This window comes from Hippoglossus stenolepis, chromosome 8, assembly GCF_022539355.2.
Source record: "Hippoglossus stenolepis isolate QCI-W04-F060 chromosome 8, HSTE1.2, whole genome shotgun sequence".
NCBI classification, from domain to species: Eukaryota; Metazoa; Chordata; class Actinopteri; order Pleuronectiformes; family Pleuronectidae; genus Hippoglossus; species Hippoglossus stenolepis.
In genome coordinates this window covers 12,904,415-12,923,859 of record NC_061490.1, presented here as the reverse complement: position 1 = coordinate 12,923,859, position 19,445 = coordinate 12,904,415, and the positions used below count along the sequence as shown (strand labels likewise).

The following is a 19,445-nucleotide window of genomic DNA, read 5'->3' as shown; positions in this document are numbered from 1 at the left end:
TTCAAGATATTGGCGGATGGGGTGGGTCCAAATAATTTCATAGTGTCCCTGGTCTACCCTGAAGCTCCGCACTTGTGCCGTACCTGTTCACCATCTTCAATCCTTTCTTATCTCAATCTGTTTGCTGGCCCTGTGTGTGTGACCGGGCCCATCCAGCCACCAGGGTTGAGTTATTAATGCCCGGGGAGGCAGAGAGATGATTTCATTGCGTATTCAGGTGTGGGGATGGATGGCTTTCAGAGGCAGCCAGGGGAGTGCTGGGGAGGAGAGCCTCTGTAGAGAATAAATATACCCGTCTCCCGCTGATGCATCGGGCCACACTCGCTGAAATGCAAATAGAGCGATCACCTCTTCCTAACTGCCTCCAGTATTACTCACCTATTCCCACCTGGATCCCCTCCAGCCAGACACTCAGTCACCTCACACTCTTTTCGCTCTCAGTTACGGGCTTTCTTCCTAGCATGGTTCTCTTCCCATTTGTTGATGATGATCTGACAAGCATCCATGCCTCATCATCACCGTATTTCCCAGGTGACTTCACAGGTTCTGGAGTTCATTATCCATCGTTGACTGGCAGATAATTAAGGGCAGAGGCTCGGGCTTGACATTAAAGCAAAGGTTGGGAACGGTGTATCAGAGCCCACACATCACTTTTTTTTTTTTTTACTGTTTTTGTTATAAATGAGAGGCTGGGCTTTAAAAGTGTTTTGGTCCTTGTCTGGAAAGTCTGCGTTTTCAGTTGGTTTTGATCAGTGTCAGACACTGAGGACTGGAGGATTTCAATTCCAGGGCCACACAAGTACCCAGCTGTGTGTGCTCATCCCTTCTGCTTCTGCACTCTTATCTGATGTTTTATTTTCTTCTGAGTGGATGCCAAACACAGGCTCTTACCTAAAGAGGCTATAGCAATTTCAAGAAAGGGAAATTTAATAGAATTTGTATTGTGTAAGAAGAATATTTTTATATTTTAAGAAACACTTATTCACTTTCTCATTTAGAGTAAGATGAGATATGTCTTGACATTTTTATGCCAACAGCTGAGGCCAGAGGGATTATTATTTCTTGTTGTCCGCCCATCTCTCTGTCCGTCCTTCTGTCCCATACTCAGGTGCACAATATCTAGGAACCTCTTGTGGAATTATTTCAAATTTGGCAGAAACTTTCACCTGAACTCAAGGATTAACTGATTTGACTTTGTTAGTCAAAGGTCAAAAGGTCAAGATCACCCTGATGTCACGAAACACATTGTTGGCCATTTCTCAAGAATTGATGTGCTATTTTTGACACATTTTTAGACAAATGACAAACTTGATAAATCATTTGAATATAGATTTTCTTGCACATTATGATCAAAAGAGACTAAGAGAAGAAGAAGAGAAAAATAACTACTTCAGGTATTTCAACATTCACCTTTCTGTTACAATATAAACATTATATGCTGAGTTGTTTGTTTGGGTGGAGTTCCTAACATCAGACTTTGCATACAATTCTACCTCAAGGTTGTTTGGCGTCTATTGTCCAAAATTTCCAAGCTTACCTGGAATGCAAATTACTCTCTTTGTGGGCAAGTTGGGATGTAAACACTCCACTATCACTACCAATGGTTGACCTTGAGCTCCACTTCTTTTACTTTTCCACTTATTGATGCTGCATATGCCTTTTGAGGGATGTAATAGTGCATAATTTTCTGAATCTGTCACCGAAACTTGAAGATGTTTGTGGTTTCATAGGCCAAATGAGCTGTTGTCAATGTTCTCAAAGATTCCTTACCGTCCCTCCTTCAAAGTATCTTACTTTGCACCTGCATTCTCACATACAACTTTGAACCACCTCTGTGAGTATCTGATATGACAATTTGGTTCTCAGATAGTTTTAGTAGTTTGCAGTCTGTACAAGTACCTCTCTGTGGTGTGGGACTCTGCTGTTTTATTCTGTTCACTCGCTGCAGTGAATCTTTCAGGAAATGGTGAATGGACTGCTTTGTTATGGACACAGCTGCCTCTTTAGCAGCCAGTAAAGAGATTAACTGCAGGGTTTCATATCAAACAACAGCTTTCTGTATTTAATAACCAAACATTATTTGGCTTTGAAATATTTGAAAAGTCATGTAGGTTTTAAGTTTCACGTTGATACACGAATTTAAACTCAAATGGTTCTCAGTAGAGCATAGACTTCTGCCAAGGCTGAACAATCCTGCACATGATTGTCTATTTATCATAGTAGAAATATAAGAACAAAGGTAACTGGTCTGATAGCTTAAATTGTTCATTTGTTATAAAACATAGTAAAAAAAAGTGATAAAATCCATTTTCTGCACCAGTCCCCATCAATCCACCCAGTTTGGTGGAAATCCGTTAAGTAGTTTCTGCGCAATCCTGCTCACAAAGAAACCAACCAACAATACAAAACAAACAAAAAAGAAACAGATTTGGATGAACACATAATCTCCTTGGCTGAGATATAAATCAAAAACACTATAACTGTTGGTGACACTATGGGGCAGGGCCGAACCACTTCTTAGTTTCCATCTTTCTTCCTGTTTTGCTGTGTTGGATTTATTCAAGTGGAAAAAGTTGTCAGAATAGTTGCACCTCAAATAAGCTTAGTCCAGCGTACTTATGTTTAAAACATATGCAAATAACCGGATAAACAGAAACTCTGGTAATATTCACTGTGCATAGCTGACACTCTAATTAGATGGCAAAGCAGAGGATTATACAAGTAAACAGAGGAGGGAAAACCAAATCAAATGTGAAGGGCTACATGAGACGCAAACTACCGATATGAGCAGAGAGGGACTCGGTCTTGATTAACTGCAGCAAATGAAACTCCGACACATTTTTACGTATTACTATGAATTTGCAGCAATCTGGAGAGCATGCAAAACAAGTTGCCGCCTTTTTTATGTCCTTATGAAATCAAAGCGGAGCCACTGCATCCATATTCTGACGGAGCGTGGCTCATCAGATCCCCAGTGCAAATCTGGAGTGAGTTTAGTTTGCTAAAAGTCAGAGAGGCTATGTATTAATTTATTTACAAGGTGATCTGTGTTGGTGTTCTCAGGATTAAGTTTAATTTCACAGTCAACACTGAGATTAGTGATGAACAAAGTGACAAAAATCCCTTTCTCTCGAGTCTGTAAATCACCATAGTCTGTTTTCCACTCTTATGCAGGACACCACAGCAGGTGGGTTTGACTGTGCTGAGCTGCCTCATCATGTTTTCTGTCCTTGAAACGATGCTTCCTGGCTTGTTTGTGAAATAAAGATTTATCTAGTCTATCCATTTGGCTCCCAAGACGTGACGCAGCATCTTCTTTCTGTAGATTTACCTTTATACAAATGCTTGAAAGCCTGGCTTGTACTTGGATAAGACTCTTTGATTGTGATGAAAACCGAAAGCCTCAGCGGCCTGACAAGCATTTCAGTTGTAAAGACTGTGTTTTGCTTTTTTTTTGTAGCATCCAAAGAAATAATTTCTCTGAAGATAAAGTAGTGATAAGTAACTAGGTTTAAAGTAGAAATGAAAAATGTTATGAAAGGAATAAAGCTATATATTTCAAATAGAGGTTGATTTATATCAGGTAGCATGAAAAACAGAACAAACTGAGACACGTCTTAACCCAAGCCACAGGATCTTGGCAGTGTCTTGACTTTGCACTGGACACTGCACTAAATTATGCTGTAATTATTCAGGTAAAAAATGGCCGCTGACACAACTCACACTCATTGGTCCTCTGGAGCAGAGAAGGGGGGGTTATGATAAATGAGCTGGATCTGAGGAGGTGACATTCCCGGGCACTGCCAGCCTCCGAACCAGGATTCCCTCTTCTGCATGATGGGACTTTTGTATAGGGAGGAGTCTGCAGGCTTCATTTAGCAAAGCAGCAGGGAATAATATAGTGCCAGCATTTGGATGTGTCAGGTCCCATATCTCTGTCTGTTCTATTAGAAATAGACACCAGTGTGGGACAATTAACCCCTGGCCCTCAGCAGCAGATATGTGCTGTAACAGCCCAGCACGGGGCAATAAATCAAACCTAGAGGGAGAAGCACCACTCTCCCCTCCCCCCCGCTGGTTGGCACCCAATGGACTGAGCTTACATGATGTTAGATGCACTCCAGTCTTATCATATAATCACTGGAGGTGTAAAAGAGATGCAATAGAGTGGCTGTAGGCAAGGACACTCTGAGTGTGTTTGTGCATCAGCATCTGAAGTCAGATCAACACCCTGGACCGACGATAATCTTTTAATCCGAAGAGGAGGAGGAGGATTGACATTGATATGAGACAGTGGGTCTGTGTTGAACCTTGATACGGCTTGTGAGTGCTAATATAAATGTGCCTGTAGCAACCAGCAGAATAAACAATGTAAAAAGGTCACATAATAACAAATACACCCAGACAACTGCCTAAATTTCAATGCTAATGGCTTTTCTCTTGTGAACCAGTAGGTTGATATTTTTTTTGGTTTTTAGTGAAATTTCTTAAACTATTCTACAGCTTGTCATTTTCCCTCAGACGTTCATGTCCACTCAGGATGAATTATGAAAACTTCTCATCAAAATGTTTTATTTGTCCAATACTTTTTCTTATAAGTGAATACAGGTCAGCAAAGCAGCGAAGGGGGTTGAGAGGGTCTTCCATTAAACAGTAGTTTATTGGTTTGATCCCTGACTCAAAGAAGTGTCCTTGAGCAAGATACTGAATCTCAAACTGCTGCGGCTGTGCCATTAGGGTAAAAGTGTTGTATGAATATATGCATGAATGGATGAATGGGACTTGTATAGTAAAGCCCTTTGATTGGTCAATAAGACAGAAAAAACACCTTGTAGATGCAGCCCGTTTAACATTTAGAGGTAATGCCATTTCCTCACTTTTACTTTGTGTATGGTGCTAATTAACACAAGTTAGAAAGGTGACAATGAGAAAGTTATGGAACAGGTCGGAGGCAAACTGGGAATGATGCGGTTACCGTTTTAGCACCTTAAACTTGAGCTGACCAGGTTGCCCCATTTTGATGTTTTAAATCTAATATACTCACTTTATTGTTTTTGTAGTGGTAACAAAACCCAGGCCTAATTTTTTCATTGATCAAAATGAAATATGAAAGGGCGCTTCTTTTGTCCTCCATTTTATTTGACCTGCATCATAACAAACCAATGCTACGATCACACTAACCTGTAAAACACTGTAATCTGTTGCCACCTTATTAAAGTGAGAATTATGAATACTGACTACATTGAGGCCGGCTGCGTTTTTTCTCTGCAGCTTGTCACGTTGAGACCATTTGTTTAATGGGAGATTAGAGAAAAGAATGAGCGGCAATAAAGCTGTGGAGCATAGGGGTCACCTTCAGGACCTGCTCGTGGTTATTCCTATCATTAGCATGTCACGTCTCGTGCTGTCTTGCTTCAATTATTACTGACACAGGCTCCGTTCTTATGGCTGGGCGGTTCCAACTGCCCACCGCTGACTGTAATTTTCCCACCGATGGACTAATGTGAAATATGGCAACAGATGCAGAGAGCAACGACTGAGGCACATTATTCAGGACCCAAGGGCCATTAAAGCCAGAGCTATTAAATATAATTTGAAAAAATTAGTTTTTTGGCGCATGGAATAGCAGGTTGTGAGGTATTATGATAATCACTAGATTCCCCAGGGTGCCTGCTCTCTCCAAATGTTATTACTATTTGTGAATGCCTTTGTGAATGGGCTCTGGGATATGTAGTCTTGTTTGTGAATGTTTTATGGGAGGGGTATTTCTCCTCAGATACAGGGACAATTAATGCTTTCGCTAGGGTTTGCAGTCTTTTGTGCGATTTGCAAATAATTACAGCTCATTGCTTGACATGCTGCAGGTTTGAGAGAATTATTGCACACGTCAACACATTCTCTTCTGTGCAATTTCAGGTGCACAAACCCTCATGACAGTACTGAGCTGCCGTTCAGCCTTCATTTGACCATTCACACCAGGTTCATGGTCACAGGCACTGACCCGAGCACTATTGTAGCTATTACTGGAGGTTCAGTAAAGTGGTTGTTGCTGATAATCTTCTTCGGTCAACTTGTGAAAATGTTGTGCAACAACATGCTCACCTCAGAAGCGAACACAGGTCACTGCTTTAGCTCTAAAGGGGAGAGAAGTGTGCGGCTGCATTGCACATTTCATAGTGGTCGGCTGCTAAGAATGTTTTCTGGTTCAAGCGAACATTAAATGTAGAAAGAAGACATATTGGATATATGATAGATTTTTCTCTTGTTTTCCATAATAGGAAGAGATTCAGAGGGAAAAATAAAAAATAAAGCCCACATGACATGAAAATCACTAAAGCTCTGGTATATTCTATAAAGAATTAATAATTCATGTAATATCTGTTCCTAAGTTAGTTGTTTTTGTCTCCAATTTAGCAATGTTAATTTGGAATAAATAAATAAATAAAGTGAATGAATAAGCAAAATGAAAGTTGTTTGTGACTTTACATCTGCCTTCTCAAAGGCCAATAATGTTGATAGTCATGACTGTTGTTTATATTATTTTCCTTTTTCTCCCCAGCTGCTGGCTGCACGTTCGAGGAGGATTCCGACCCCAGTCTGTGTGACTTCACCCAGGGGGAGGATGACGACTTTGACTGGCTGTTGTTTCGTACATACAATTCACCGTACGCCGGCTCTGACCTCCTGAAGGGTGAGTGCTCCTCCCTCCTTTGGCTTGTACTTGTATTGCTTATTCAGACTTCTTCCTTTTTGTGTTGTCATATGTCTGTACGCATGCAGATTTTTAAAAGACAAAGTTGACCTAAAGTTTGGTTTTATACAAATCTCATACTGAAAAGTATGAATTTATGTGACCACAGGCAATTTCTTTTAAATATATCCGCAGCTGTTTCTTTTTAAATGATCCTCACATCTGGGGAAATAAACTGGCTTTTGTTTGTTGCTCTCTGGCTGACGTCAGGAATGTGTGACTGCGTAATTCAGCCTTTGCAGATGTCCAGTGTCCATTATGCATCAGCTTTAATGAAGCACTCACCCCAGTTTTGTCTACTTCCCGCCAACCCCAAGGATAATTTTATGTTAACCAGCCTCACAGGACTAATGGAAACCAGCATTTTCCTGCCATCATCCTCTCTACTGGAGGTTGCCAGAGGGAGATGGCATGCATAGTTTATGAGGCGCTCCTCCATCCCTGCATTAACAAATACCTACAGGGATCTGACAAAGAGAGGAGTGCTGTTTCAGCTTCTCAGCAGAAATATCCGCGGCAGCAGCGGGCTCTCTGCCGAACGACTTCTACAGAGGAAACTTGCTGCATGATTAAGGTGCCAGCCTCACATGAACCGATCAATCAATCTATGATATGATAATGAGAATTCAACTGAGCCATGACAAAGACATGTATTTGGCTGTTAATTGTACACAAGAGGTAGCGAAAGAACTTACACGTTCAATAGCCACAGCAATTTGCAGCCTGAAAGAAAAAAGTGACGTCAATTGATGGCAGAGGAGACAGTTCAGTGGCAGATATAAAAACAGACGAGTGAAGATAAACAGATGGAAAAATGTCCGATGGGATACAGCAGGATTCCGAGCAGTCTTTCAAAACGATCGAAAGATTTCTACAGGAATAAATGCTGTTATTTCTAAAAGGTGTGTACCTCTGATTTCCATTTATACTACCGAAATGCCTTCTTGTCCGCAGGTGTCTCTCCAAATAGAAATTCGGAATTTGACAAATCCCAAATTCAATCCTAAACTCTTAAACCGCTCCTCCTTCACCTCCACATCATCAGCATTCAAGCCAGAATCTGCCTGCAGCCACCAGCCAGTTCATGGCAGACGATGGGATAATTAATACTTTTCCCTTCGGGTTTAATTAAAAGTTGCTGCCCTGGCATTTACAGCAATCTGCGGGTTTCAGCGGAACAGTATAGCACAGGTGGAGTGAGGCAGGTACCGTAATCTGCACATGAGGAGACGGCATGAGAGACCCAAGGCATCAACTCCTGATCGATCAGCTCTGAAAACCCGGAGATGAATTCAGTTTAATTTATTATCCGCTCATCCTCCAACTCCACATGGGAAGCAGTGTATTATTCATGTTCCCCCGTGTGGCTGGAGTCGTTTTACAGTGACAGGCGTGTTCCCTCGTCAAGTACATCTTGACATTTTCACTGTCTTCTTCCAGGTGGATAGCCCTGCTGCAGAAATTGGCACAGGAAATGTTTTTCTCTTTTTCTTCCACTTCTCGCTGACTTAATCCCCCTCTGTTGACTTCTAACCATGTATCACATTGGGTAGCCAAGGTGGAGGGGATAACAAGAGTTTATGAGATAAGGCTATTTACATTGGACCAGTATTACCTTGGTAGGGCTGAGAAATTGGTGTCGGGGGAAGATTAGTAAACACAGCTGAGATAGCAGCAGCTTGTGGCTCCCAGGAGAAATTAGAGACAACCGTTGCCATGAAATAGAAAATTGTCTCGGAAAAAAGGAGATAGAATGTGGTGAGATGTTAAGAATGGGACATTTTTTTATCACATTCTCTTGTCATTTTGAATTAGATTGGAGACGTGTGGTCGCTATTGATCATCTTCAGCTCTCTCGCTGTTTTAATGAAGAAGTTAGGCTCGCAGGATGATGATCTTGGAAAGAAAAATGTATCGGCATGTCAAGTATAAAATAGGAAAACACATTAAACCTGATTTTTAAAAGGCACAGTTAAAAGTGATGTATATATATCTGTCTCTGTTCACATTTACAGTTGTTGGAAAATATAGTGTGGATACCTGACCTGAGCCCGTCGGGATATACCGGGACCCGGGGCCTTGGTTTGGATAAACATTTAGACATTTTCTACAGGTTGGGATCAGGTTCGGTCACGTTGGCTGGGCTAGCCTACTTGACTTGATGCTTTCATGTACATTTAGTGAAAATACAGCGTGAAAATAAATGGGACAGGGTAACACAAACTCAGTGCAGCTTACATTAATCCATTAAGACTCAAGGCGCTGAATAAATACACACTCTAAAACCTAAGCATTGTTTGAAAACAACCACAACCACCTAAAATCTGAAGTTTTTCTGAAGAGCCGAGTTTCCAACGTTTATAGAAAAATCAAATTTCTCATCTTCTGAAGCCGATAGAGACCTGAGATAAAAATATTTGAAAATCATTTCCTTTTCCTTAGAGTAGTAATTTTCGTCAATAACAAAGTGTAATCTACTTCAATATTGCTCCCCTCGCTAAGATTGTCACGGATTGTCTGAAATGCTACTTTTAAATGCTGAAATCCCTATCAAACAAAACCACAAATAGACTGCACTTCCCATAATGCATTTCACCTTCCCCACAAAGTATTTCATCAGTCCTATGTCTTGAAAACCATGGCAGTGGTGATAGGATGCTCATGTTTCCTCTGGCTCTAAAGCGAGAAGCACACAAACCTTGCAGCTCGTCTTAAAGGTTTATACACACACATGTTGCATCAGGTCCAAATGGGTAAACTGGCTCACGTCAGGTTTCCAACACACTAAACAGAACGCCCGTTCCTTTTCTCTCGGGCTTGCATAGATTCGGACAGAATCACACTCTATTCACCAACAGGTGAGACAGGAAAAACGTGGAAAACACGATGTCCAAACATTTAAGTCAAACTAGAATGAAGATTGAAACTTTTTTAGCTCTTCAGTAAATATCAGATTCTTATTAGCCCAACAGAAGCACAGAGGGTATCTTTAAAGACTCAAAGATGAGGCAGAGATAACACTAGTGACAGCACCTTCCACAATACGGCCACAGTTTGCATGCACCCACGAGCATGCATCTGTTGCAGATAACTTGCAAATTACAACAACCACTTCAGTGGCTCATTGTTCACTCATGAATACAGGAAAATGAAATCTCTGCCAACAAGTTTACAGCAGTAAGAAATGTCTTGATACTCAAAACTCATATTTATTCATCAAATAGTGAAGAAAAAGGGGTACTGGGAAACCACTGGAATTAAATTCAAGCTTTCTTGGGCATTTCTGGTTTGTATTTCTGCTGTATCTGTAAAACCGTGAAGTGAAATCAAATTAAAGCTTGTGGTAGGCCCCTGTAGGAAAACACCAAACTGAAGTTAGATTGACCTAAGTGGCTACACTGATCTTCCTATCATTCCACAACTCACTGAATATCACAACCTGATAATCTATGTGAGGATTTGTGAGACTGAAATGTTCCAGATTCAACCCTCTGTTCAGACAGGGGTTTGTTCTTGTCGAGGTGCCACTGAGCACACAATCCTTGCTTCGCTTTCCACCTCAGCAGACGTACAAACAGTGTCTCTTGAATGTGCATAAATTGGGGCTTTAGTTTCCAGCTGAGTCATCCACAAATTCTCTGTCAGGGCTGAAGTGTTGAAATGTGCCACTGCTATTTTCCTTCATGTGTTGCATGCTAATGTAGCAAAAAAACCTCTCTCTTCCTGTCTCTGTTTGTTAATGTCTGCTGTAATGTCCAGTAGCACATGAACTGCGAACGCAAGTCCAGCTCCGTGTGTGTATTTGTACATCACGCTGCAACAAGCTACAGTCAATCGACGGGTTGATTTATTGGCTGCTCGCACAATAGATCCTCAGATAAATACCCTCAGACATTCTGAATGGACTGAACCTCAATGGATGGGACATCAGGTCTAAGGAAGGTTAAGACTTGCATGAAGCCTGTCTTAACGCATTGTCTTGAGGTCAGAGTCTGTTCAGTCAGCACATACTGCAGCAGCAGGTTCAATTTAATGACCTTACAGAGATAATTCTCGCAATAAAACACAGACAATCCTCCATCTATATCTCCAAGATTCTCTATCAGTCGGCTGTGGAGGACGATGTCATATCTACTGGCCTTTACAATCTGTCCCCTTCACCCCTGCCTGGCCTCAGCTACACACATTTGTGTGTGTGTGTGTGTGTGTGTGTGTGTGTGTGTGTGTGTGTGTGTGTGTGTGTGTGTGTGTGTGTGTGTGTGTGTGTGTGTGTGTGTGTGTGTGTGTGTGTGTGTGTGTGTGTGTGTGTGTGTGTGTGTGTGTGTGTGTGTGTGTGTGTGTGTCATTGACAGTGACCCGAGATTCATCTGTGTCTGTGGAAGGATGTGGCAGAGCGAGGAGGCAGATACATCTGCTGTAGGAGAGCTGTTGTTATCAGAGCTGACCAGCCGTCCTCACTGGTTTAATACTCTATTACACTGCCCTCCTCCACCTTTACATTCTGGCCCCCTGCATTTACCACATGTACACACACAGTCTCCATTTGTTGAAGATTCAAAAGTCAGTAATTTTTGCTGGTATAACATTTTAGGACAGACCTTATAGTTATAGCTTAAAACTATGCAGTTTGACTTGCATAGAAGATATTAATAGTATCCTTCAGATTCTTTAGTGGAGGGCAAATTCTGTTTCAGTCTTTTTACCTCAACAACACAAATTCATTGAATTTTTTAGATGGTTGCAGAATTGACGGAGAACCGAATCCAGTGAGTAGAATGGAGGTGTTGTTTTTCACCCCTGAGTGTATGTTTGTACAAAATAACTGAAATGCATGGATGGATTTTCACCAAACTTGGTGTGAATATTACATGTGGGGGTATCGCAAGTTGTTAACCTTTGAAGCCAATCGGTCAAAGGTCAAGGTGAATGTAGAAGGGTCTTAAAAACATATTTTTCAAGATATCTTCCTAAATAATAGAGACAACCTCAGCTTATTGATCAAAAATGATTCCTCATAATATGACGTCATAAATATAAATAAAGGGAAAAATATAAATAAATAAATAAAAAAAATGCATTTTCCAGATATATCATTTTTTAAAATTCAATTCAACTTTGTGTATAAAGCCAAATCACAACATACATAATACAATTTACAGGGAGCAACCTCTGCATCCTGTCTGACTGTAGTCATGAACTAAAGCTTGTATAGATTAAACAAATCATCAACGTGCCCACACCTCAATGCATCTCAAACAACTCAGGGTTATGCAGCATAGGATTGTACGTGAATGCAGCTATAGTGCACACTTTCTCCTGTCCACTGCGGCCTCTCTGCTCTGCAGTGTGTTTGTGTGTGTGTCTAGCTCTTTATGCATCCATGGTACAGACAGGGAGGAGAGGAGAGAGAGACAGAAACAGCGATGTAACCTTGTCGCTACGTTTTCATGGCGTCGTCTCACCCTGCACCCTGTTATTGTCTGTACATTGTGCACACCCACCACTTAAAGGTTGTAGCCCAGAAACTGAACATGAACAAAACAAAACAAGGAGAAAATAATACAAATATAGACAGAGTGTAGGGTCTTTGCAGATCAATGCACTGATGCACACTTACTTTTGCATGAATCTGTATATTCTTAGCAAACCGTAGACAAAGTGCTTACCTACTTTAATCCAGAACGTGATCTTTCCCCAAATTTAAACAAGTTGGTTTTGTGTCTAAATCCTGGGCAAACCAGCTCCATAACAATGCGGCAGCATAAGGGTTGGTTATTTGTTATTCAACAGTGATTGTTTAACAGTTTATCTGCAGTAAATCTGCTGATTAATAGGGATAGTTTGATAATTCAAGGAATTATCAGAGGGACTAACAACCTATGCTGCCAATCAGGGTGGACTTGTTGAGATATTGCTTCAGGGGAACCCTTAACATTACGCAATAATAAATAATTAAAATCATCACATTGAAAAGTGGCATTAATGAGAAACAGCTTGTAAGTGAATCACATTTGACAGTTCAGCTCTGTAAGTGAGTTAGCGTTAACGTTAAATTCACAGACTGACGATAAGCTGTGAATCCTGGTGGTCTGAATTCAGAGGCTTTAAGCTGTTAAGCTTATAATGACAACTGCAGACGTAGCTATTAGCTAATGCTGTTTATGGGAAGCAGAACGTGCCTCTATATATTTTGTTGAAAAACAAAGACAAAGAAATTATATGTTGTTTCTTCTTCTACAAAGCAAAATGTGACAAGAACATGTAGTTCACAGAATGCATAGTATAAGAAATGTTGTCTGTGTTTCGTGAAGTTACTGCTACAGTTGAGTAAATTTAACATTTTAACAGATGAAATCAACAGTTTTGATGGTTTGAAATGTTACTTCCCCTTAAGTCACTGTTGGATAAATATGAGTTTTTGTAACTTCAGGATGGCCCTCGTTCAAACTGCTGTCTCAATATGAAAACAGTCATCACTCAGACCTGCCTCACGTCTGTTCCATAGGACAACGGCTGATGTATTTGGTTTAAAGAAACTCCCCAAAAAAAGAACAGTTTCACTCTGATGTTGTGTTGTTAATGTTTTGCGGGGGGGGGGGGACAAAATAACTGAGGACCCGAAAGGTCGACCGAATATATGGAGCTTGAAGTCATGGTTGAGTAAATCTTAATAAAAAGTCATGTAATGGCCTAAGGGAAAGTTTGGCTTAAAGGCTAAAAAATGTGCGATGATGAATGAAATTAGAGAAGAGATAAAGTGGTCTGTTGTTTATTTCCAGGGATGGTGATTCATATTTTGTTCGTGACTAGAGGAGGAACCTTTTAACGTCTTTTTAACTGGAGAGCTATATTTATCATTTAGCTCCGGTTACAGAGGACAATTATTCCCTTGAAGAGAGTTGTGTCTGGCCACTGCGCCTGTGAAAAGCCTGAAGGGTTTTTGTTTCAGCCGAACGTTCCGCCATCTGATTTCGCTAATAAACACACCTCCACTCGATGAGGGAGAAACCAATTCGTGAAACCAGCGGCTGAAATATTTGGTGGGACTGAAAACCTGCAGCATGTTGAACGGCTGAGGACCGGACATCCCCGGCTCTCAGGGATAATTGCCTACGACTTGTTGCCTCAAGGCAAAGAAGATATTTATTGATCACTGATGTGTTATATAAACGTCTGAAAGCTCAGTGGCCTTTTAAAGTAACTCAAAAATGCCTGTCGCTACACAGAAGCTTTTAAAATATTCACTGAAGCAAACATAATTTCCCTTTATGCCTTTTCAACAAGGTAAAGAGCAATGTGAATGATATCAGAGGCATATTCGGGAACGGCTTCCCAAGCAGACAATTGCTGAAGCTTGCAGTCTAACTGGATTACACCTTGCGACCAGTCCTTTTTATTCTCTGGTTTTCACTCTTGCATGCACAGACGCTCAGGTAGATATGCTAATGTGGCCCCTTTCGCCCGTCGTTTCCACCTAATTAGCGACGCTTTAGAGGGCTTTTATGTGTAAGTTTGCTGGTTTAACAACATAATTGAGGCTCGGGAAGCCCACTTGGGATCATGGCCAAATACACTTTCGCGGTGATTCACCTCAGCGCAGGTGAGATGAAGTGGCCGGTCATTGGAAGCATAATGGTTCAGCTCATGGAGAAACAGGCCATGTGGGTGACGACTGCAGTGAAGCTGGAGCATCCTCACAGCACACACTGGGTTTCTGCTCACACATAATTGGGCCTTGGAAAGACTTGATTTGCTGGAGATTTATTGTAGCAGCCTTATTGTTTATGTTACTCAAAACAATTGCAGCACAGTTTGGAGGGCAATGAACAGCGGAGCAAGCCCCAGTGGAGAATTATAGCATAAGCATATAAATAGTGCAGCTTTTCCTCATATTTTCTGGTGGGGAAGAAATTTTGTGGCTCCAATATAAGTGAATTTTTAAAATTTTGTATTTCATTTGAACGATTGCAATATTCTCTGTTGAATGAGATTGCGCCACAGCCCTTACTTTATTAAATCTCCAGGAAACCCTTTGGATATAGAGTATAGCTGTACCTAGACACACTGGGGCTTTGAGCTAAGAGCTAATGTCATCATACTAACATGCTCACATTGGCAATGCAAAAATGCTAATGATATGCAGGTATATGTTTACGCCAGGGGTCCATTTTAGGCCCATTGTGGTTTAATTTGTACTTGTTGCCAATGGGAGAAATGATTAAGAAAGAAATAATATGTCCTGCTGTAATTAAGCTGATGACACACACACACACTTACAGTATATGTTTCCCTGATGATCTGAGCCCTGTTGACACACTCTTCATATGTATCAAGCATGTTAAGTACGTGATGACAAGATTCAAATCCTGATAATTGGGTCCACAGACTGTATTTTATGACATGGCAACTCTCCAAAAGTGAAGCCAATGCAGCTTGATTGCCCCCCTGGCATTTGGCTGTGGTATAACTCATTAACCCTTCTACCGCCATGTTGATGGATGAGACATGAACCAAACTAAAAAGTAAAATGTCAAAGACACTTTTCTAAGATGGTTTCTAATGGTAGTTCTTATCACACTGAAGTATGTTTAAGTGTTTTTTACATTTTGGGATAGTGGGAGGAAGTGGAGATACTTCGTCCATCTGTAATAGACAGGAGATCTATTATTCTTTGTCAAAACTGTCTCTGGGAAGCATCTCACAGGCTAGAAAACCTTAGTGTATCCCAGACGCTGACTTTATTTTCTAGAGTCACTATAAAAAACAGATTTTATAAAGAAATATTTGGCTTGGAGCTTTTTATCCCAGGAGGATGCTGAAACCTGTTCACGCTTTTATTTCCAGTTGGCTAAACTACTGTAACGTGTCGCTCACAACAATATCCAACAAGCATTTTGATTGCAGGTACTCCAGAATGCATCTGCCAGAGTTTTAACTAGAAAAGGGAAAGATGACCACCTGTGCTGAGGTCGTTACACAGGCACTGGTATTTAAGCAATAATGATTCATTGATGATGATACATGAAAAGTCAGGATCATCAAAGTGGTGAGGATGGGTTGTCTAGGGACAAGGAATGTTTGTAGCAAATTTTGCGCCAATCCAGGAAATAGTTAAGATATATCAATTTAGACTGAAGTGATCGACAGATCAGCGGAAAAATCTTGACGTCAAGTTGCATTATACAATGTTCAAACAAATAAAAGCATAAAGATACACAAAAACAAAGCTTCGTACCAAATAAAATCCATGTTGATGTGTGCAGGAGATCCAGTCACAATTTCATTATATTTATAAATAATAATAATAATAATAATTGGCTTTTAACAATGCTAAAAGACACTTGGGTTGAACAAAGAGTTAAACAAAGGAGAAATCAAACAAAAACATAAAACTAAAAATCTAAATGCATGTCATAATCACACATTACAAAATAAAATACACGTCATATCGACCTAATCATCATAGAGGTTTTATTGATCAGCTGTTAGTGTGTAAGCTCAGAGCTCAAGGTTTAGGTCTCATGATGCTTGAAAACGTTATATCATTTAATCAAAGTCACGCTGCCTGTTACTTTTTCAGTGAGCAAAAGCTTAACAGTGTCAAAGCTTCTTGTGAACACTTGAATTGACTTAACAGACACTTCTACTCCTGCCTGCCGTCTTTTAACATGTTCCTTTAATATTTTTCTTTCTTTCTTCTGATATCCTTCTTTTTTCTTCTAATCCCACATTCCCTCTTTGGTGATCTGGACTCGGGAGATAGAAATAAGCTTTGCATGTGCGCCTGATATGGAGAGTTTTTGGATGTGTTTTTGGATGTTTCCCAACCTCTGCACACTTCTTGTCTCCTCTGTGCCCACACTTTACTCTAGCTCTCTGAATGTTCACAGGCTTGTTGGCCTTGGCAAGTTGTTTGAAGTGTTTCTTAAAATTCTCTTTCTATGTATGCCTGCATTTAGCTTTCTCAATTCACATGAATTAGAGATGGAGGGAAAATGTGAAGAAAATTAAAAGTTCTGAATTCATAGCCACACAAACTAATTCAGACCAATATGGGCTGGGTGAGGTTTAATAGAGGAAAAAATATGTCTGACCTTTTGTGACTGAATGAACACTTGAGATGTTTGAACATGATGTACTCATCACCGTTAATGTAAGAAAATGTTCAAAGTTATGAACGTGGCTCAACTTTTCAATAGAGTACAGCAGAACAGTAAAATACATACAACTTTAAACCCCAAACATCAGCAGCATCCTTCTCTCCCTCCTCTGTTTGATACTGGGGATGTATTGTTGTTGGCTGATCGTAATTTGTAGCCGTTTTATTAGTCTGTAAAACACTTTGAGTTGATTTTTATATGAGATTGTGGCCTATAAATAAACCTAAACGTTTAATTGTGACACAGTAGGACATTAAACAGAGGCCCTTTTCAATCAGATGTGCAATTAACAGCTACTATTAGCTACAGGGTGCCAGTCCATGACATAAACATTACTCCATTTTAAAAAGAAGTTAAAGTTTGCATATAGATGAATAGACAGCTGACAAGTCGTTGTGCATACAAGAGAATTATATAGTAGATTCTTACAATTTACATCCTCAATATCCTGTGAAAACAGTCAGTGCCATTGCAGGATAAGCACCATGCTGATGATCTTTTCCTAATCTTAAACATGTAATAATAAACATATTATGATTACAACTAGATACACCTCCATCTATGTTCGACACTGTCTTTTCACATGAATGTTGTAAATATTGTTATTTTGTTGATGTGCTCTGTTACACCCCACATCTATTGCACTTCTATCCGTCCTATTGGAGGGATCCCTCACATTTTTTTGTTGACTTAACTTCATCTATTTTCTCAATAACATTATTCTGAGTATACATTTTTATTTTGCAGAACACCCCAGGTTGAATTGCTAATACGAGTGTTAAATAAAATTGTGTATTTCATCCCATCATATAGAGGTAATCATACAGTGTTCATCTGTGTGTGGGGGGGAATGCATAAAAGTGATTAGCAGAGGTATCTCAATGATAATGCAGGACTAGATTAGAGTAATATCTGGTGGAACCAGGCAGGGGAAGGCAGAGCAGAGCAGAGCATATGGACTGCAGAAAAGGCAACAGAGTGCCCGTACATACCCATATACAGCAGCAGCTTAATCAGCAGACTGAAGGAGTGTGGGCCTCCACATTAAATTCTACTTATAGCAAAGCTAATGTTGATGTAACCTATGACAACGTGCAGCAGCTCTTTAATGAAAAAAGTTCAAAACTTGAGTCATCTTGATTTATTAAAATTCAAGTCATACTGGGCTCTTATACAACTAAACTCATTCTGCTCCAGGATCAGAACACTGCACTTGCTGACTTGCTGTTTGAATGGCATTACTCTCCAGTGTATGCTTTATTTGCATTGTGAGGTTGACTGGTTTTCTAGGGGGAAATAAAAATGTTGCAGTGATCTCCTGTGGGAGTGTGAATCCACCACCATCTGCTTATAAATGTAGTGCCCCGTGTCCCTCTGGGACCTATAGTTCATACTTCACTGCTCCCACTTGGAAAACTGGAAGGATTCCCAAAATGGCTCCTCCTATGGACCATCTATTTAACCATGCACCCTTTCATTTTAAATTAGCCAAGCACAAAGCATCAGATGCTCTACATGACCTATACTGAACTTTGTCTTAAGGTTCTTCACCCTGAAATGTGTCTTTTGAGCTGTAAACTTCATTAAATGACTATTCCAGTCTGAAAGTGATTTTCTTTGAAAGTTCTTTAATGTAACACACTGATGGTGGTTTTAATATGAATATGTTTATTACCAAAAAAGGCTCACAGCACCACCCAGTGTATCAAACCGCTTTGGATCTTGCAGGACTAACACTTATGTAGAGTAAACCATTTGGGATGTCTCAACGTTGTGACATATAATAATCAAAGGTGGGCGCTCATTAGATGTGAGTGGGAACTTAGAAAGACGTGCTTATTTTCAAACCTTTGCTGAAGGTATATTACCCCTAACCTCTTAGCACTGTTTTCTAAAGGCTTTGTTTTTATGTCCAGGGAGAGGCACTTCAGCCAAAAGTTATGGGTGAATTTAAAACTTTATCATACACTAAATCATACACTAAATCATACACACTAAATCCACTAAAAAGTAACTGTATGTTCCAATTTTAGAGTGCGTTAAAAACGTCCCATTGGTCTCAGCTGTCATTTGGCTGCGTAAATGATGGATGCATCATTTAGGACTGAAACTGCAGCGTATTTACCCTGATCAGGGTGAAAAGTGCCAGATAACAGGCGAGATGAATATCTCTGCAAATGGCATGAGCAGAATCTGTATGTAGCCATCGATCCTCCCCTGCGAGACTTAATGATTTCAGTGTATTTTGTCCGTAGACGTGGTGGGCGGCAATCCAGCTGCCAGGAGGGGGTCTGAGTGTAGGTTATTTTATCTCCATTTGTTGAAATAACATTGATTTGGGACGTAGGATCCTCTCGAGTCGTCATCTGGTCGGAGACTCATGAAGTGCTGAGAGGGTCCTTCAGAGAATAAAGGAGGCAACGAGGACAAAGCGTTTTATTCGTCTTGCTCGTGTTTTCCTCTAAATCTCTCACCCATTCCTGACATTCTCATTCACATGCCTCCTCTCAGGTGCCATTAATTCAGCAGTGTTA

General features: G+C 40.4%; 1 protein-coding gene across 7 annotated transcripts in view; it reads left to right on the top strand.

The window, feature by feature from the left end:
• ptprub (protein tyrosine phosphatase receptor type Ub) overlaps positions 1–19,445 on the top strand; it is a 160,989-nt gene that overhangs the window by 40,068 nt on the left and 101,476 nt on the right. For all 7 annotated transcript variants that reach the window (XM_035163526.2, XM_035163525.2, XM_035163523.2 and 4 more), the window contains exon 2: positions 6,560–6,691. In XM_035163526.2, the coding sequence (XP_035019417.1) occupies positions 6,560–6,691 (132 nt within the window). The remainder of the gene's footprint in view (positions 1–6,559; positions 6,692–19,445) is intronic.